The 21,408-nt window shown below is 45.9% G+C and overlaps 1 protein-coding gene across 2 annotated transcripts in view; it reads right to left on the reverse strand.

Moving 5' to 3' along the window:
* The window catches only part of ARHGEF37 (Rho guanine nucleotide exchange factor 37), a 50,136-nt gene that overhangs the window by 6,265 nt on the left and 22,463 nt on the right, over positions 1–21,408 (reverse strand). For both annotated transcript variants that reach the window (XM_044454405.1, XM_044454406.1), the window contains exons 3-10: positions 18,813–18,939; positions 16,803–16,950; positions 14,073–14,272; positions 11,644–11,774; positions 9,329–9,433; positions 5,352–5,462; positions 4,540–4,869; positions 1,452–1,580 (exon numbers count right to left, since the gene is read on the reverse strand). In XM_044454405.1, the coding sequence (XP_044310340.1) occupies positions 1,452–1,580; positions 4,540–4,869; positions 5,352–5,462; positions 9,329–9,433; positions 11,644–11,774; positions 14,073–14,272; positions 16,803–16,950; positions 18,813–18,939 (1,281 nt within the window). The remainder of the gene's footprint in view (positions 1–1,451; positions 1,581–4,539; positions 4,870–5,351; positions 5,463–9,328; positions 9,434–11,643; positions 11,775–14,072; positions 14,273–16,802; positions 16,951–18,812; positions 18,940–21,408) is intronic.

Raw genomic sequence — 21,408 nt, forward strand, 5'->3', positions numbered from 1 at the left:
CACATCTGAACTAAAATGTCCTGGGGTAGGATGAGACGAATCCTGCAACTCAAGCAGATTCTGCATATCAATCACATCAATCACTGGAATCACATCGATATCTTTGTGGGGCAAAGGAGGAAGCATTCTGCTGCAGAACTGGGCTGGGGAGATTTTATGTACTGGGAAAAGAGGGAAGCAACTTATTTGCATCCACTTCCACCATGATCATCCCAACTCCTTCCACAGAAACCAAATCAACACTGGGCTGGGAATGAGTGCTGAATCCTCATGCTAAGTTTTTGTTTTTCCCAAGTATGTTTATTAATTGACTATAAACTGCTCTGAAAGCCTTGCCAGCTGAAGGGTGGGATAAAAATGCCAAAGGGCAGGATCCTATGGATCCTGGATATTATTCAGAGAACCATAGGATGGGCTGGGTTCCCAGCACTGAGGTTCAAAGGCTCTGACCTGGATGATGGGAATCAGGGCTTCTTCCTCTCTGCCTTGCAGCCAGAACAGAAAGATCAGGCCATCTGATCCTTGTGATCTAGGAAGCCTCCTGGAGAGGTGTAAAAGGGTGGCTTTTCAGGGCAGGAGTGGGGAGATGACTGGGATGGTCAGGACAGAAGGCATCTTGCAGCCACTCCAGCCTGCTTGCCTCCCTCCCTCCCCAGCTGAAACACTCTTGTTAGAAGGCTGAAAATAGCCATCTGGTGAAAATGCAGAGCAAGAAAATGGGGAGGGAAAGGGCACCCCCACTGCTTCTCCTTCTCTGCATTGGATGAGTGCGAGTCTCCAAGTTCTGAGGGTTGTGCTCATCTCTGTAGGACTGCACCTTAATAAATGCAGACATATTAGAAAGCACAGCTGTTATTCACACATGGCTTCCTCAGAGACAGCCCACCAGACAGACATTTTGGTATGTCAAGGCCATTATACTTTGCTGCCCTTTAAGGGGTCCCACAGTCTCCTGCCCAATGATGCTTGCCTCCACCTCCCAATGTCAGGCCTGGCTCTGATTTTTGCTGAGGGATGTTTGCACTTCTCAGTACTCCAGCTCCAGTCATGTAGCCACGGCAGACTCCAGCCGTTGCCCTCAGCTTAGCACATGTGTTGTGAGTCCTTTAAGGAATGCAATTGGGCAAGTGTCATGGAAACCGACTGGCTAATATCCATAACTTCAGGGAGGACAGGAGACTTCCTATTTCCATACTCATGCCAAATATTGTTGCCTCCACCAAAGATCATGCAGCCGTGGAGACTGGAAGAGCAGAATGGTTTGCAGGAGCAACATCTGTTAGTTTGGCCTTCTTCAACCTGACAACCTTCAGATGTGTTGCACTGCAAGTCCCATCACCCCCACCAAGCAATGGGCCTTCTGGATGGGGAGGATGGGGAGTGCAGTCATAATGATGTGGAGGGTGCCCACTCAGGGAAGGCTACCCTAGCTTTTCCCAGGTGCCTCATACCTGCACAACAGGGCTTGGTGAGACCGTCTCAAATTTCTTGTGGAAGGGGTGAAGCTGATCTTCAGCTCTGCTTAAAGTATCTTTCACCATCTTCCAAAACTCAGCATCTGGGAGGTGACTGTGCGGCAGCTGTAAAGAGGAACCCTGGAATTAAATGGCGTTTCTGAAAAAGCATGAGGATAGCATCTTTTAGAAAACATAATAGATGGCAAAGAATAGACATCCATGGTGAACAACTTCTCTGTGCAAAGTTTTTCAAAAGCAAGGGAAGACCTGTAGATTTCCCATCTACAGTGTGTGTGGCATACATCTTTCCTGCTGCTTTGCTTTCATTTTCCCTGCTCCTTTTTTGGTAAGTTGCTGGAATAGGGACAGAAATGCATCACATCCCTTTTTGAAACAGGGCATGTGGGGAAAGAGTGATTCCCCTGTTGCCTTTGGCTCTACCACAGAAGTCTCAGCATGATCCACAGACAGCGTATAAAATGATGCTTGCTATGGAGCTGGATAAAGACAAATTTTCCTCCTTGCCCGAAGAACCCAGGAATGCAGCATCACCCTATTGCAGAAGAGCATCTCCACGCAACACATCATTCCTTTGTGAAATGCACTGCCACAGGATGTGCCAAAGAAGTGACTTTTAAGGAGGTTACACCAATTTCTGGCAAATTGGTATGTCGATGGCTATTAACAGTGATAATTGTATTAAACCTCTGAGTTCAGAGGAAGTCATATACCTCTGAATTCCCGTTGCTTTAAAACAAGCAGGAGGTGGGTGGGATGTTCCTTCATGATCTGCTTGTGGATTTCCTAGAAACATCCAATCTGCCACTGTGGCAAACAGGATGCTGGGCTAGACGGACCAGCATCCCAAGCAGCTTGGATGTCAATTTTACCCCCAAATTGGGGTACAGACACACACCACTACAGAAATAGCTGCTGCTTCACTGCTAACCTACTGCTGAATTTCAGCAACGCAGCTTCGGTAGTGGGAAAAGGGCACATTGCCACTATAAAACTAGCCTCTCTCTTACCATCCAGTTCACTTAAAACAAGATCCAGAAGAGCATGATTTGTCATGAAAGCATGGTATGCACCAACCGTAAACCTTGCCGGGGTGCAGGTGGCAACAGGGATCACGAAACAAGCCAGGGACCTACGAAGCTTCGGCGAATGGGGCGGCATAAAAATGTTTTAATAAATAAATAATAAATAAATGTAGCCCGCGTTGTGCAGCGCTGCTCTTGATGAGCTATCTCTTAAAATCTTTAAGATTTTCTAGTACAAAGAGAAGGGTGGTGGGGCCCATGCAATTGAACATCCGACTCATTTGGGGATGTTAGTCCAACATATGGAGGACACCCAGCTGTGGGAGGCTGCTGTAGAATAACCTCTCCTGAGAGGTCCACCGGGCACTTTCCTTGCATATTTTCAGCAGCTGATGGGTTTTTCTACATGAGCCTTTTGACCTGCCACTTATCAAGGTTCCTGTTCTGGACTGAGATTGGCTCCTTATTTTTGCACAGGGATTTTCTTTCTCTTCCTTTCTATATTTTCCATTTCAGTGCTCCTAGGTGGTGCTGTGGTGCAGCAGAATTATAGCAAATATACAAGGGTTTCATGCTTCCACTCACAGGTAATACCAGGCTTTCCCTGATCTAAAAGAAGTTGCAGAAATGGTTTGAAAGAACAGGAGAAACCCTGGAGGAGGATGTCACATAAGGCCCCTGCAAACCACTGTCAGTCAGGAATCACAAATGCATAATGAATGCCTCTTGTAGTAAGGCTTGTTAAAACTCTTTTCCTCCTCTACAGTCTTCAAAACCACACACTATATTTTGCTTGTCAGTTTTAATGGGTTTTATGAGTTCCATGTCTGGAAATGAAGCATGGATTGAAGTTGGTTTTAGTGCTTGTTTGTGGTAGTGCATCACCTTAAGTGCACGCAATGTGCAGGCAAGTAAGACATTTCAGAAATCAATCCACAGGAAGTGGGAAACCTGCCGTATTATATCTGGGTAAAAATCAGCAAGCCCGTGGTATGTAAAGGACATTGAAAAGACTGGTGTTGGGAAGAAAGGATTCTGTGAGGATCTGCATACAAATGTTTCTGATGCAGATGCAAAACTCGGGCAGCTTTGGAGGGATCCGGAACAACCTATCTCCACCCCCACCCTGTTCAGGCAGAATTCTGAAACTCACATTTCAGAATGGTCAGACAGGAGGCACAGAAGCGACTCTCCAGAAAAAGAGGGCCAGTGGGGCTTGACAGAGAGAAATGGAAGGAGAGTTTTACATACCTCATTATTAGATAACAGCAGGATAAAAGATGGATGAGGGAGGATATGAGGGAGAAGGGGTATTTCTTTGCACAGGATTGCACTGAGGTCCCAGAGGGTCCCAGGAAGAACTGTGCAAGGGACAGTGGGTGGGTTCTGATGGCACTTAAATCTGCTCTCTCTCCCCATTGATCCCCTTCTTCAAGGGTGGCAGAAGATGAAGCAGCCTTTTCTCTTGCTGATAGCATGCCTAGTAGCCCAAACCTGGAGTCCATTACTCAGTCATGCTGGAGTATGGCCAAGGGATACAGCCCAGGAGCCCTCTTGAATTGTCACCATAGCAACACAAAGTACTGTTTCTTTCAATGGTGGAATGTTCCTAATCGTCAATGGTGACACAGCTGCTAGCTCTGGTAATGAAGAACATACAGCCAGATAATCATCTCCATCAGCACTGGCAGGACATCCCGAACAGTCCCTATTCCTCAGTGAGTCTGCCTGCTCACCCTCATCACCACCAGCTGATATTTCCCCTCATACTCATCCTCCCCATGGCTGCTGCTTGCTTGCTTGGCAGAGAACCCATGCATGAGGAGGCTGTAGCATCCACCACTCCTCCTCCTCCTCGTCACCACCCTTTCCTGGGCCAGAGGGAGAGGAAGTGAATGGACAGGTTGCAACAGTGAAGAGGAGGAGCAACTGCAAGGGGTCTTGCCAGTGGGGTGTTGCTGGAGTTGGAGCCCACAGAAAGTTCCTGAGCATGCCTTCCCTTGGAGCTGGCCCTGATTCTCATCCATCCCAGTCCTTACCTGGACACTCTCCTCTTCTGCCTCTTGCAGAACCTTCTTGGCCAGATCGCTCTGAAGAGCCACAAAGGAATGCAGAATGTGCCCCAGCCACTGCAGGGTGACGTGGTTGAATACGGGCAGCTCAGACACAAGCAAAGAGTTAATGGCAAGATAAGTATTCATGGCAACCTGCTCTTCATAGGTCACACTGCCTGTATCATTCCTCTTCTCCTCAAATTCCTCATAGTCCAGCTGCTTGTCAAAGCGTTTCTTGATCAGTTTCTGAGGGCCTTTCATAGTCTCTGTCAGATTGCACAGCGGAAGGTACACCAGGTCTTCCAACCGCTTCTTCTATAAGGAAGCAAAATCAAAGACATTTCTGAAATCTTGGTATCCTCCACAGTACCAGTAGCAGATCGAAAGTCTTTGTGGCTGCAGCTCACCTGATGCTGCACCTCAAAATCAGGGGACCGCCCATCCCCCAGAACTTGTTTTGGATCTCCAGGGTACCATATCAGCCACTAGACTCCCTTCTCAGGTAGCTGCTCATTAGGTACCACAAACAGCCCTCCTGTCAGTCTGTCCATCACCACCACATTCAGCACAACTGCAGGGTTTTATAGTGATATGCAAAGTGCGTCAGAGGACGCAGGCAAAGCAAAACATCAGCAAAAGGTAAGTGGACAGTTTATGCATAGCAGAAGGCAAGGAGACAGAAAGCCACCTAATGGACTACTGGGAGCTGGGAAGATCCTGAGGCAGGGCTTCCTTCCCCACACCCCCATCTGGTTTTGTCTCAGCGAGGATGTACTTAGAAACAAAGTACTGCTTACAAACTCAGGAAAGACGGTGTTATAGAGTTTCCTCTCAAGTTGGCAATATTGCTGGGTTGTTCCTGCTCCTACATCCAGCTCATTCTCATGTGGTTTAGAACTGAAGAGCATCTAAGAGGTAAAGAAATAGATAGATGACATGTTTTTCCACATGATTTTGTTGGGAGTGTACTCAGTGTCCAGATGACATGTTTTTCAACATGATTTTGTTGGGAGTGTACTCAGTGTCCAGATGACATGTTTTTCAACATGATTTTGTTGGGAGTGTACTCAGTGTCCAGAGCTGCATCAGACTCTCTTGGGTACTTGGAAAAACCATGTGGAAACAGGTTTGCAATGAAGTTCCGGGCTCATAAATGTCACCTCCCTGTGCTTTGTCCCTATCAGCAGTGTTTCTTGAGCTCTGCTTAAAGGTGCCCTGGGGAAAGCAGGCCATCCAAATCAGACAGAGAAAGAACCAGTGGGAGGGAGGAGGAGGGTGAGTGTGGAACTACTTTCTAAGGAATTGCTTGTTTCAATTGCAATGGTTTCTTGCCTCTCCAAAACGCAGGGCAGCTCACAGAATAAAATTACAGATAACTCTGGACTTCTGCATACAAGACATTTATCGTGCACTCAGGATCCCTCAGTAATGGAAGTTTGTGGGGACTTTTCATGACACCCTCCTCCTCTTCAGGGCCTCTCCTGGGTTTCCAGCCATTTGTGCTGCTGCTGCTGTTTTTTTTTTTTTTTTTGGAGTGAGGAAAGTCTGGTATTTTCCTGGATGCCACCATTATTCACTACAGAAACCTTGTGTGTTTTCACAATTCCACTCCATAGCACACTACCACCTTCCATTGTATAATGGAGTACATAGAAAAGCAGAGAGGAAAACCCTGGGGTGGGGGAAACCTTGTGCAAAGAACACTTTAATCTCCTGCAAAAAAAGCAGAAGCAGCTGCCTTGGTAAAGTGCCAGGCTATATGCCTCGGGTAGAAAAGCCCTCAAGAGTGGGAGAAGCAGGGAGTTAAAGTGCTGCTTTCCACAGAGGGAAGCCTATTATTCACTTGGCTAGTCTCAGCCTCACTTTCAGAACTTACTCTCTTTACCTGCTTTCTGCTAAATTGCCATCCCTCAGTGCTATCAGCCTGACGGCCTACGAATAAATGCTTTCCTGGATCCAAGTCCATAGAACTATGGCAGCAGTGATTTGTGATCATAGATCAACATGCTGCCTACTGTCCAGCTAGCTGTAGAGTCCAAAGAACTTCTCGGTTTCCGGTTTCACCCTGGCTCTGCTTCAGATGCCTAGCCTGCATACAGATTCAGTGCACCACCGCGTTCCACTGGGTCCTTAGCATGAGGTCAGCGGTGGGTGTATTTTTAGATCCTGCTATGAGGTCTCATTCCAAGAGAATTCTGAGATGCATATAGGTCAGAAGATGTTTATTGAGGTTGGAAAGAAACCAGGATTCGACTCTCAAATATGACCCAGTAATTTGAGTAGAAATTGTTTTGTGAACCTGCCTATCCAAATCTGTTGTGCTGAATTGTTTTGCCAATTCATTTATTTGGAAGTAAATTCTACTGAACTCTGTGGGGCTTAGACTGCTGGCTAGACTTGTGTGGACTTGCACCGTTAAGTGTCCAATTCTCCCATCTCCCCACATGGAGCCCCTTCAAATCTTTGGATCTACTTTTAAATGTAGCATCTTTGGGGTTTTTATGAAAATGTGTAAATGATGTAAAAATAGCTTTTCCTAATATTCCAGGTTTCAGAATACCATTGCAAGTCATGGCACTTTCTGTGTGCATGTGTGTGCATTTAACAGGCATAATGCCATCTCTGCTCTTTTTTGGTGGGATCTTAAGCAGTGCACCTCTCGAATAAAATGCAATGTGTAGCTGGAAGCAAGCTCTTCCAACTCTGTGTTTTTCAGCTTATACTTAACTGTTGTCCAATAGAACAGCAACCCCTCATGTGTGACAGAAGAAGCAGACCTTGTTGATGGTGGCAGCCCCTTTGGATTTCCCACAATTCAAAGAGGGCTTTTTGGGAAAAACAGAATGGTGGCTATTTCAATTCTTTTCCACAAAATAATTTTGCCTTGCCTCTGAAATATAGTTAAAATAAAACAGCAAGGTAAGGTAGAGAAGGGCAACTTGTACCCCTCTGGATGTTTTGGTTTAAATTTGGCTAGGCTCACTGGGGCTGATAGGAGTTTTAGGCAAAACATATGGAGGGGCACAAGTGGCTCATACCAGGGCTAAGGAAAATTTCTTCAGGTCAGTACAGCCCTAGTATATATGTCAGGCTGACAAGGCAAAGAGCCCTGTGAAAATGTAAAATTGGTGAAAAGAATAAAGAAAGAGGAAGGATTTGTTTCATCTGTCCACACCATGTCAGGGGCAAGCAGCTGGGACAATCCTGCTGCCTCTGTCACTTGTGGGTGGAATTTCCACTGTTCGTTTGTAGCCCAAAAGCTCAGCAAGGATTTCCATTGGCCGTGGACCTGGTGGAGGGTGGTCAGCATGCTGAATCTCCAGGATAGGGGATCTCCATGCAGCTGAGCATTGTGAGCAGCTTTGAGGGCAATCTTTGCCATTCCTTTTCTTGCCAGCCATGCACCTGGTTGCCTCTTGGCAGGTTTCCCATGGCTCCTGGTTGCCTCTTGGCAGGTTTCCCATGGCTTTGAGCAGGAAGACGTGATACTAAAGAGACTGGGAAGCTTCAAAAGTGCAGAACCTGATACTAGGAGCACAGGAGCGATGCTTTTTTGCTATACAGGCAGTCCCTGAGTTACTAACATTCGAGTTAAGAACAACCTGTACTTATGAACAAACTGCCATGAGGCCTATTTTTAAAAAATGCTGCAGAAAATTGTCATCACCACAGAGAGGAAGTGAAAGGGGAGAGAGGGAAAGCTTGCCTTCCTGAACCACCCAACCAGAGAGGGAAATCGCTCTGGCATTTCCTTGCTGCAAAGAGGCAGACCTAGTGAGTTTGGGTGGGAGGTGTGAGGCATAGCCGTGATTTTTCCACTTTCATGAGGGCCCTGCACCCTCAAACTCCACAAATGTGGAGGAGCAACTATACGTGATTCAACTTACTCAACTCAAAGACCGATTTCCATTTTCTCAGGAATGGAACTTGTTCATAGCCCAGGGACTGCCTGTATAACATTCTATAATGCCCACTGAATGTTTTTATATATTGTGCAACCACAAACCAAAGTACCAAGCCAACAAGGACTTCATTTTCAGGAATAGGCAGAGATAGTAACAGAAATAATTCGGGGGGGGGGTATAATTGCAAATGACTATTATGAACAGGAACCGTCATGCCAAAGCTTTGTATATGCAATGATGAGTTTCACTTGCATAAGAATGTGGATTTGAGCATATTTGCCACACAAATCCAGCCTTACAGTACATATGGTGGTGGAACTAGAAAGTAAAAGGCATTGGGCAACTGTTCTGTCTTTTCACCCTGAATGTATTTTCTCCATTAAGGCAGAAATGGTAAGAAAACACAGGAGAATTACAAGTAGAAGGAACACAAGCCTTTCTTCATGAGGCACTGATTGTGTGTTTGTGATTCCTCATCTATGGTAGTTTCCAGTGATTTATACAACATGGTCACCCGAAAGGGTCCCTCCTGTGCTTTCCAGGCATTTTAGTGATTCCCACCCTCCCCCATACTTTTGTGAAATGAAATAAATAACCAAACAAGGTTCTGTAGCCCCGCTTTTACCTAAAGTAACCACACTGCCTAGTGGAGTGTTCTGACTGTGCCACAGTGATCTCCTGTCAGAGTGAATGGGCCCGCGTGCATTCTAAAAGTTTTAAACCCTGAAATGGGGGGGCATAGCTTCCATCATGCTCTTCCAAGTCCCTTTTGGACAGTTCCTGAAACTTTTCCAGAGACAACGATGTGTTGTCAAAATACACTGCTCAGCATTCCACTCTCCTTCCATCAGCATGAGAGCAAGGATTACCTCCAAATTGCTCAGGAAAGATGCCACATTCTGCTTCAGGTCAGCTACAGCTGAAGCCAGCCACTGGAACTTCTCTTCCAGCTCATCAAATTCCTTATCCTCTGTCTAAAAGAGAGACAAAAGGGAAGTTAATCATCATTTTGGCAGTTTGACTCCTGATCCAGGGGCAGCTTAAACATGAGCAGGATTACACCTGCATGTGCCTGGGTGGTAACAGGCAGGAGAGGATCGCAGTCGGTGCATGCGAATCACAGTTTTAAATAGATATGAGGATGAAAATTACACAAAACAAGCGCTTGCCACTTTTGGAGGCTTCCAAGAAATTGAATATCATTCCTGACATAGGCACATCCTAGATCAGCTGTGTCCTGATGTTTTGACTGAGCATGGCCAACGTCCGCCAGGTTTCGGGCTGGCCTGACCTTGGAGGGGAGACAGCCTGGGACCCGCATGTAGCCACCTTCAGTTCCACAATGGAGGAGAGGTGGGACCCATAATAAATAAATAAGTACTTCAAAATACCTGGATGCACCATGTTGGGGAAGGCTGCCCTAAATTAACAGCAAACTAATTGCTGCAAACAGAGTTTGGTGTGTATCGTCTTCTGTATTTCTGAAATGTCATGTTATCTAACTGATCATCTAGTCCCTGTTGTATACATGCCATGAGCCCTTCTACATGAGGCTGTTAATCTACTGTTATCTGTGTTTGGTTTTGTCACAGAATTGATATTTGAGTGCTTCCTTTCCTGCTTTTTTGCCATGTAACCTCTAGGTGGCACTCTGCTACAGTGGAATATTGCAGTTACACAAGCAGGAAAATGCTGTTGGTTTTGCTTTCAGAAATGGTACTCCATTTTCCCCACCCTATATGATACCTGGGAAAGTGCCCTTAAAAACTTTAAACTGGATGATTGCATCCTCATCCTCATCTAAAGAAGCTTGAAACAAATGTAAGGAATCATGCGTGCACAATAAATGCTTCATGTGTTTAAAGTAGCAAAAAGAAGGCATTACATTCAGTAAGAAGGGCTCGTCCCACTTGCAGTCCCTGCATTTTTTTCAGAGTATTTGAAATTCATTTCTACACTTTAGAAGTCGCACAGTCCTGGTTTCATTGCCCTTGCACTGCTGGTTGGGAGTAAAGCTACTTTAATTTCCCATAATTGTGCTCAATTGCGCAAAGGGTGGTCTTAAACAGGATCATAACACTTCAGCTTCGGCAAAACTAGAACAGTGTTGCAACAGGGGTGTGATGAGGACAGAAAAATGCTCTGCATGCTTACAGCTCCACATAAATTACTAGCATTGCCATTATATCCCTGACCAGGTCACAAGTTGGTGTTGTTATGCGATCTCCACCATGTGGGTATCACGATCCCAAAACTGATGGCATGAGCTCAGGGAGGCTAAAATGCAAATGCTTACTGCCATCTATGAAGCACCAGTGACTTCAGCCTGGTGCAATGGACATTATGGATGGTATGTAGATACCTAGAGAATCCCCTCCCAACAGCAGGCAGCCTCTCTGTTGTCTTCCTTCGCCCTCCCTCATAACTCAAGCAAGGCATTCCATGTAAACACTAATAGCTGAGAAACAAGGAAGGGAATAGGCGAAGAACACAAGCGAGGTCCATCTAATCCAGCATTCTGCTCACACACTGTCCAACCAGTCTTTCTGGGAAGCCCACAGGGAGACCGTGCATGCAGCAGCACCCTCCCCATCAACTGGGATACCTCAGCAAACCACCTCCGATCCTGGAGACTGCACACAGCTAGCAGGACTAGAAGCAACGGATCTCCCTGTCCTCCAGGCACTGCTCCAACCCCCTCTGAAAGCCATCCAAGTCAGCTGCTGGATCGTCGCTATATTTTATTGCTGTGGACCTTCCAGTGAGCTTTGGCTATAGGGTGGTATAGAAATGAAAAGAACCATAATCCTAATCATAAGTTCTTTGCGGAAAGGGATGCCATAGTTTAGTTATGTGAAGCAGTACTTCCCTTTCATCTGTCCTGAACCTCTTATCATTTTGCTTCATGGGATGGCCCCAAGTTCTAGTATCCATTTTCTCAACACCATGCATACTTTTGCATCATGCATTCTCATACTCTTCATCTTTCTAAGCTAAACAGTCCAATAGCTAAATATTTAGCTTATTATTTAAGCTAAATAATAGCAACTTTTCCTCATGGGGAAGTTGCTCTAGCTTCTTGATCAATTTGGTTGCCCTTCTGTGCACCTTTTCTGTCTCTGCAATAGCCCCTTTGAGGTCCAGTGGCCAGAACCATGCATGGCACTCTGAGTGTGATACTCACTTTAGACACAATCCCAGCCTCATGCATGAAGAGGCGGCTGAGTCGTGTGGTTTTCTTGGCAATAGAGTGTGTGTTGAGGCGGGCCAGGCGTTCCCGTAAGGTCAGGTACCCAGGCTTGTTGTATTTATCTGCTGCTCTCAGACATGTGGATTAGAAGAAGGAAAGGAGCACATCATACAAGGCAAGAAAGACAGTCCTGGGCATTTGGGGATATGGAGCATTGTCCCAAAACAAGAAGTAACATACATCAACTTGTGAAGCATGACTATGATGGCGTTTTGGTCCATTCTGACACCCTGGATAAAACTGAGCTGGAGAGGGCCATGAGAAAAAGCTTAGCTACTTTTATTTTTTTTTATAATAAGTTTTATTCAAAATACCCCTAAAACAAAGAAAAACTAAACACAACATCAATCATCAGAAACATCAGACCTGCTGGGTCAGCCCCCACATTTTTTTCCGTTTATGATAACTTAGAAATGTATTTAAATCTATATGAAGTCCTGTTTCTCTAGCCAATGATAAAAAGAGTCCCAAATTTGATAGAAATCAGTATCTTCTTTCTCCTTCAATAAAAAGCTTAGCTACTTTTAGAAGGCAGCAAACATACCTTCAGGGGGCTGCCTCGTGTCTACTGTCCCTTCAAACATTGTAGGATAGCTAAAACAGCTGGAGTACTGCCAGTGAAATAAGTCAGTCATTACTAAATCTGGAGACAACCCAGTATGCCCTCAGATGGATAAGAAGCGATCTGTGTCCTGATGGAGACTCTTTTCCTGCCTCTTTTGCTTTTCATAAGGGGCAGCTTCAAAGCTAACCCCACTACTGACTGGTCCCAACCTAACAAGTGATACTAAATTCCATCTCTGTTTTGTCCAGCAGTCCAAACACAAGGCAATGTCTTCTAAAGCATCCTCTCTTTTCAGGAAGGACTTTCCACATCTTTCCATTATATTTCATTAATTAACTAATTAATTTATTTTTATACTGCTTAATAGCCAAGGCACTCTGGGCAGTTAACAAATGATTAAAAAATGAAAAAAATAAAAGCACATACACAAATACGCATAGCAACTTCAATTAAATCAGCACAGCAGTGGTACAGAATAAAATGCACTGTGTAAAATGAAGTTTGAAAGTTAAACTGTTAAATGCTGGGAGAATAAAAAGGTCCTCACCTGGTGCCAGAAAGAATACAAAGTGGGGAGTTCATTTGGGGAGGTCTTTGGGGAGCTCAGTCCAGAACCAGGGTGTCACAACCAAAAAGACCCTCCTCCTGGTAGCCACCTGCCTCCCTTCCTTTGGAAGGGCTCCTGAAGGGGGAGCCTGAGGATGACCTCAGGGTACATACAAACAGGACAAGGGGATCCTTCAGATAACTTGGCCCTGAGCCATTTAGGGCTTTGAAATGGGTCCAGACTTCAACTGGCAGCCAGTGCAGCTGGAAGAGAACTGGCATAATATGGTCTTGTCGGCCAGTCCCCATTAAACAGTCTTGCTGCCCTGTTTTGGATCAGCTGAAGTTTCCAGACCATTTTCAGAGGCAGACCCACACACAGCACATTGCAGTAATCCAAACAAGAGGCTACCAGAGCATGGATTGCTGCAGCGACGCTTTCTCTGTCCAGGCTTTCTCATAATTGGTATATCAGCTTAAGCCGCTAAAAAATGCTCTGTGCTTGTGTGTGTGAGTATGTGTGTCAGGCAGCTCCGGTCTGGCGATAGTACTGTCCATCATGGTTCCAGTCCAGATCCATTTGTGAGTCTTTTGCAGCAGTACTGTGGCCCTTAGACTGCATCTGCAGAGCCACGGGATGGCTCAGAATCCTCCCACTCTGAGGTGGGTGATAGCACTCCATCCGCAGAAGAGGGACTCAGAAATCTGGCCTCCCCTTCCCCCTTCCTCCTTGCCCTCACAGAAAGACCCATGAAGGCTGGCCTCCATGACTGGGAATGTGACTTCAGAGGGGAGGAAAAATGTGTAGGGAAGGGAAAAGAAAAGAGAGGCCAGGGTATGAGATAACCTGACCCCCAGCCTGCCTCTTTGTTTCCCCCTCCAAAATGCCATCACTAAATGGGTTAAAAAGCCCAACTAGCAAAAAATGCAGAGCGGAAGGTGCAGGCAGCCTCTGGGACCCCTTCCACCCAGTACTAAATGATCATAAGCCTCTAAAATTGGGGTTAACAATGGGACAGGACCAGTCCCTTCCATTATTCATTTTCTAAGTGTTATGCTCTGGCTCAGCAAACTTCTCTCAGTATAGAGCCAGAACTGATGTTAGAAGATTTTATTATTTTAAGTTTTTGCTTTCTTTTCAACATTGTGTTTTCGTAGGCGTTATGATGACTGAGCTCTAGATGCAATCTAGAGCATTGTGTCCATGGAGTGCTACACCAGCAAGTGCTCAGAGAGCATGTATTTTCCTCACCTACTTCCTTGCGTCTTTTGTACTCATTGATATTGGCATTGACATCTATCATGGCATTGGCTGCAGCTCGAAGGGCTTCATAGGCGCTGTTACTGGCAGGAGTGTTTTCCAAAATCTTCTGAAGCAACAGTGGGTATTTCGTGACCCGCTGCACGGGCATCACAAGGAAAAAGCTCAGATCTGAAGCACCTGTGTAAGGCCTGTCCAAGAGATACAGAACAACATCGAAATTTAAGAAAGGTTCTGGGTTGTCTGGGCTTTCCCCAACTGAAGGAGCAACTTCCAAAGCTTCTTAAATAGATAGGCAGCAACTGTGCACAAAGTTTGTATTTGTTTGTTTGAAGCCTACCAAAAAACTGATACCTGACTCAAACAAACAAATGCAAGCTTGGTGTACAGTTCCTACCTATCTATCTGAGAAGCTTTGGAATGGGTCATGAGCAAAGTAGGCTCACTTCGGGGATGGTGGTGGGGGGTGAAGTTAATGGAGGTAGCAGAAAACTTCGCTGGGCTTGGATGTTAAAGAAAGACTTTGCCATCTGCAGATCCACTTTGGATCAGGCTCACACCATTTGGGTTTGCTATGAAATGAACCTGGATCATGACATTTGAGGCCTCTGGGTCCTGATGCATTCTCATTACCTGGTACATCATAGTTATATCACCATGGTAATGCGTAAACCCCATGTAATAGATGTACTCTAAACTGAGGCCCAGGGAGTAGCTGGTGCTAAATGGCATACATCGTGTATTGCAGATTCATTGCAACACTGGCAGATTCACACTCCCTGGCTTGGGCAGCGTCTCCTTGCTCCTTCGCAAACAGACCTGTCACGACCTGTCAAGCCTGTCACAGCCTTGCTCGGTCACTCAAGTAACGGGTTCAGCTGGAGGGCATGGCCACTGCAAGCCACTGGCCGCTGCCCTTGCTTTGTGACACACAGTGTCATGTTTGTTTGGCTAACCAACGCGCTCTGGGGCTCAGTTTCGTTTCACAGATGGAAGGCAGAAGTAGAAGGGCCTGGGAGGAAGGGCCTGCAGCAGAGCCGGTGAGCAACTCCTAAAGTGTGGCTGACCGTCTTTTCCTTGCTCCTCCAGAAACACACTGAAGACAAGGCAGCAAAGGGGAAGTTCCTCCATCCAGGCAGGCTCATTTCTTGCCTTGAGATGTACCATCTGCGGTGACACAGCTGAAGCCTTCCCAACAGCAGAAGTGAAACCATGACCACGTCACCGCCTGCTTTGCAGCAATCTGCCCATAAGCTCGTTAAACAGCCCCAGTCAGAGTGCTTGGGATGGGTAACACTACTTCAAAGGCATCAGTCATAAAACTGACAGAATTAATCACCGCTAAATATTAAATGCCACATCAGCTATCCATGCTCCCTCAAATCAAGGACAAAGTATCTAAGTCTAAAATCCTATGCACACGTACCTGGGAGTAAATCCCATCAAATGTGGTGGGACCTACTTCCAAGTAGACAAGCACGAAATCAAGCTGTACGCATCTAGTTTACAGGGTGCTGGCCATATAGAATTCTATACACAGACACTCACTCAACAGCAGTAATTGTCAGATATTAAACCTACAGGACAAAATAAATTCTTGTATAGTAGTGGACTGCACATTCCAATATTCAATAACATATTTCCATTAGCTGGAAAAATGATTTACTCTGGACAGGATCCACACCTAGGCATGCAGGACCAGACTGATAGAGGCAGACTCCTGACCACCACCAGCCCTTCCAGCCCCGTGAAAATGCTACAAAGGGGTCGGGGCCATGGAGATCCCTAAAAGTCAAGCAGAGGGACCATCTGTAAGTGGAGGTTCCTGGATTCAACCCCTAATATGGTACTTTTCTTCAATTAACGTAGTAAGTTTAATTTAAGCCTCTGATTTGATTTACAGATAAAGTTGCATGGAGCCAGGGTTCTTCCAAATGAGGTTTTTCATGCACTGTCACACTGCCAGGTGCCCCAGACACAAATTTCCACTCTTCCTTTCCCATGTTTTCTTATGGTGTATTCCATGTTTTTTTCTTACCGCAGGAAATCCATTAAGAAAGGACAGAGTGGCTCAACCATGCCTTCTGGTCAGTAGCCCTAGCACCTCCATCTTAAGAAAAGCCATGCTGGACTAGACCCATGGTCCACCTAGTCCAGGAGGCTCTTCACATGCTGGAAAACCAGCTACCCACTGGATCCCTCAGGCAGGTTATAACAGCCACCTCCTGCCCAAACTCCCCAGCAATTGGTGTTTGCAGGCATGAGATGCAAGCTTCTCTCATGTCAATGTTAAAGCAGCTTTTAAACAACTTCAAGCACCAGCTTTCTTTTTAAAGTAGTTTCACACATAAGAAGGAAAAATCAACCCTAAAAGAAAACAACCCCAACCCTGACTGCTCTTTAGAAGGGCAGATACTGAAGCTGAAGCTCAAATACTTTGGCCACCTAAAGAGAAGGAAGGACTCCCTGGAGAAGACCCTAATGCTGGGAATGCTTGGAGGCAAAAGGAGAAAGGGACGGCAGAGGTTGAGGTTGCTGCATGGGGTCACTGGGGAGGTGGGTGTGGGCTTGGGTGGACTCCAGGGGACAGTGGAGGACAGGAGAACCTGGAGGAAAGTTGTCCATGGGGTTGTGAGGAGTCTGACACAACTTTGCAGCTGAACAACAACACATACAAGATGTCCAGGTGATACAGTTTCTGACATCAAGAGAACTACTTACACTGTGCTAGTCAGGGTATCCACCATCTCTTTTTGCAGTCTTGGATCCTTCCTGTAACTCTCCAGCAGCAGAAGAGCTTGGTCATAGTTGCTACAATAAGTTTTATAGACATTCTCCATCTCTTCTTTGAGCTCTTGGAATAAAGTGCCTACCATACCAAAGTTTCAAGACAGTAACACCAGAAATACAGTCACATTTCAAGTGCCTCTGAAAACGCTCGGAGCCATCAAAGCAACCATTACAAAAATCAGCCTCAAGTCTCAACAAAGAATCCCACTTCCAAAAATATATGGGAGCCGCTCCAAAAATTACTAAAGAGACTAAATGCCTGCACCTTGGGCTGTACTGAAACAGGACTGAACTTGATGGATTTCCTGACTTTCCTGTGATTGGAAGCAAGCTGAGTTGGGTTTTCTTCCACTGAGTTTCTCTAAAGGGGATTGCAATTCATGCATTTTCAACCGCTAAGGAAATTTGCTCAAACAAGCCCCTGAGAACCATGTGGATCTGGGGCAATTTGTGCAGAATCAGCTATCAAGTCACTCTTAGGTGTGACAGCCCTCTCAGGTGCCATGGCATGCAAACCAGGTCAATATGTGGTGAGCCTCCCTCCCATTACCTGCTACCTTTTGACCCTTGGCATGTTGTTCCACTTCTCTCTCTCTCTTTTACTTTGTACTCTGTTTTTTACTCTGTCTCTTCCATCCTCCCCCACTTTCTCCAGAAAATAGACCACCTCTTCATCTTTGAAGTTGTTTAGAAGTTTCTTCAGAGACCCCTTTCTGGTTAGCCCCTTCTTACCCAAATTCCTTCTTTCCTCTGCCCTTTACCTGAAGCTTTATTTGCTACCTGTACTTACTTTTGGTTGTTGTGATCTTTCCTCTCCTGGCTTCTCTATTTCTATTTCTGTTTTTCTGCTTGGACCCGTGGAATGTTTTAATTCCACCCAGACTGGCTACTATGCCTTACTTCACAGAAGCTATTCTACAAACCCTATTGCAGATTTTTTGGGGGCACCAGGCATCAGGTACCAAACAAATCTGTTATCTGCAGTGGTGCCCCAACTATGGAATGCGCTCCCTAGAGAGGTCCACCTGGCATCATCATTATATGCTTTTCAGCACCAGGTCAAGACCTTTTTATTTAATCAATATTTTAAAGTTAATTAATTTTAATTGTATATTTTTTCATTTAATTCATTTTAACCATGTTATTTTATACTCAGTCATGGTGTAGCCAATTTATTTACTTGTTAGGATTGGGCACTGTATTTGGGGTTTTAATGTTTGTAAACCACCCAGAGAGCCCTCTGGGCTATTGGGGTGGTATATAAATGCAGTAAATAAATAAATTATAGCGTTTGCAGAACAGTTTCTGTGAGATAAGGGAAATTGGTCAGTCTGGCCATGATTAAAAGCTCCCACAGAGACACCTGATTGCTGCTGCATGGGAATGGCCTGAAACCAGCCCATGGATCGGACGGCTCGCTACTCCCTGAGCGCCTCACAAACTCATCCAGTTGCACGATTGCATGCTGCCTTCCCTTGCAGTTCTCCTTCTTGTGATCTAATACAACAGCATCACAAGTGAAATCCTGCTATAGCCTTCCACTTGCCTGTAATTTAGGTATATTTTAATCTTGGCACAAATTACCAGAGGCTGTTGTCCTCTTGGCCGTATAAGCACCTTCAAAGTAATTATTTTCCTCTTCTATGGATGGCAGTAACAATTATGCAATCACAGGAACTGTGATTTTACACTGAAGCTAATTAACATCTAGATTGTCTGGCTTTGTAAACGCTTACCTTTAGTGTGATTTCCCTTTTGAAACAAGGTTGGGCAGCAGGGCATGGCTGCATGATCAGAGGAAAATTGCCCTCCTCTGCATTACAGCAATCAGTCACATTGCTCGCAGTAAACACGACTGAATATAACACACAGTTTTCAGCTGATGTAATAGCATCTGCCCCCCAAACCATGCAGACGGCTGACTGTCCTATTCTTACTCACTGATGTGTAAGAGCTGCTCATCGTGCTTGTGATTCACTGCTTCTTCAAGTCCTCTCAGGAAATGTTTGGAAACACACAATACATCATCTATATTAGAGAATAATCCTTCCAGGTCCATTTGAGGCAGCTAAAAGACACAAGAGGTATATTTGCATGTCAAAACAACCCACCTTGCAAAGCAGCCCTGGTAGACTTGTTATTTAAGGAACGATCCACAGCATGCCTGACCGACGCTTTGGTTCACTGGATGTTGTTCCCACCACTTTCCCCCTCAGTCCTCTCCCAAATATTCCAGAGGACATGGCAGTAGGAGCTGCCTTGTCTTCTCTCCCCACTGTACTCACAACCCCTTTTTGCTCAGCACTCCAGCTTTTTTCTACCCCTGCCCTTTTCCCTTCTTTTCCTTTTCTTTTCATGATCTCTGCCAGTGGCAGCCACTGACAGTCCCTGAAGGTGTCCAAGCAACGCTGAGCACCACACATTTTTATAAAAATAAGGACCGGAAAAGTGCACAAAAATTTGTGTTGTATTGTGATGATTGGTCAGTAGTTCATTTTTATGTATTATTAAATTTTACAAAAATAAATTGCAATACAACTAAAAAGAAAACATACAATTTAAATAATATTTTAATATAAGAAAACTGCATCCTGCCAGCGGACCATTAGATACATGCTAAATCATTTGCTCTTTCAAGAGACTCCATTCCCATTCCAAAACTGCAGTGAGGCTTGTGATGGTTCAAATCTTTACCTTTGGTCAATAGTTGAGAGGTACGTATGGAATTTTGCACTTGCGGGTGACCAAACTGAAAAGTCTGGCCTGTTGCAGTGAGGCTGCGGGGCACAGGATCACAATCTCACCTTCACATATCCCTCACATATTCACATATTCACCATACTCACATATCCTCCCCTTGCTGTCCTGCCCTCCCCAGAACTTACACATTTTGCACCCCCCCAAGACTTCTGTGAGAGAGGGGGTCGAGGGCAGGGGGGCATCCGCAGGGGAATGGGTGGGGTGGCACTAGAACCCTTAACTTGCTGGCTGCGGCCTACGCTGGCGGCCTTGGGTCAGTGGCCAAAAGGCAACGGCCAAAGGGCGCAGCCATCTGGGGCAATTCAGGCCCAATTGGAGTTGGAGTTGGGTTGGGCCTGGAACTCTGTTGGCTTGCACTGCGGGGCAGGCTGGGTTGGGTATGTTTTGATTTATTGTTATGGTTGTTTTATATAGAGCCAGTGGCATTTGTGCAGTAGGGCTCTGTTTTAATGCACAGCATCCTAGTCTTGGTAGTTTAACCTGTATTGTATTTCATTTATATTTGGGTTTCAATTGTTTATGGGAGTTCCTGGGGAGCAGGTGGGTGCACCCATTGGGGTGGCTATAGGCAAGGGAAGATATGGCGCTGGGGGTTTTACATGTCTTTACAGAAGACAGGGGCGGGGTGGGGGGGATACACACACAGGTGGCTAGTATCTGTCCCCTCTTCTGGTTTCTCCTCCAACCAGAAGGTCCCAGGTAGTGATATCAACCAGCCCTCAGGCTTGGTGCTGCTGCTGTTGAATGCCAAGTCAGTCCAGAACAAAACATATCTTATCCATGACTTAATTGTGGATGAGAGGGCCAACCTGGCATGTATTATGGAGAACTGGGCAGGAGAAGCGGGGGGGGGGGGTGTCGCTCACCCCACTGTGCCCAACCCAGGTATCTGGTGTAGTACCAACCCCACCTTGAGGGGAGGGGAGGGGATGTGGCTCTAATTTACGAAGATTCAATCTCTCTCATGGGGCTTCCTGACCCTTTGAGGCCGGGTCTGGACTGTTTGTACTTGGCGATAGATGACTGAGACAGATTAGGGATTTTGTTGGTGTATCATGCACCCTTCTGCCCATCAGACTCCCTGCCTGAGCTGCCAGAGATCATCTCAAACCTGGTGTTGAGGACCCCCAGGATGTTGGTCCTGGGGGACTTCAACTTCCATGCTGAGGCTGCTCTGACCGGGGCAGCTCAGGATTTCATGGCCACCATGCCAGCCATGGGGCTGTCTCAACACATCACTGGCCCAAAGCATGAAAGAGGTCACACTCTACATCTGGTTTTCTCAACTGGGTAGGAAGATGGTGATCTTGAAGTGAGGGGCTTGACTCTAACCCTTTGTCATGGTCAGATCACTTTCTCATGAGGTTTGAACTCAGGGCCAGTTTCCCCCTCTGCAAGGGTGCACACCCTGTTAAGAAGGTTCACCCCCAGAGTCTTATGGATCTGGATGGATTCCTGAGGACTCTGGGGGATTTCCCAGTTTATACAGCTGGCACTCCTGTGGATGCCCTGGTTGATTTGTGAAATGGGGAAATGACCAGGCCAATTGACACAATCACTCCTAAGTGTCGTCTCCCATCATGCAGAGCCCGCTCGGCACCATGGCATAAGCCTGAGTTGCAGGCGATGAAGCAGGCGGGGAGACGACTAGAGTACAGCTGGAGGAAATCCCGTGATGAATATGACCAAATACATCTTAGAGATCATTACTGAGCCTATGCTGTGGTGGTGAGGGTGGTGAAGAAGGAATTCTTCTCTGCTCCCATTGCGTCCTCAC

This window comes from Varanus komodoensis, unplaced genomic scaffold (assembly GCF_004798865.1).
Source record: "Varanus komodoensis strain SLA01 unplaced genomic scaffold, ASM479886v1 scaffold7_3, whole genome shotgun sequence".
Lineage (NCBI taxonomy): Eukaryota > Metazoa > Chordata > Lepidosauria > Squamata > Varanidae > Varanus > Varanus komodoensis.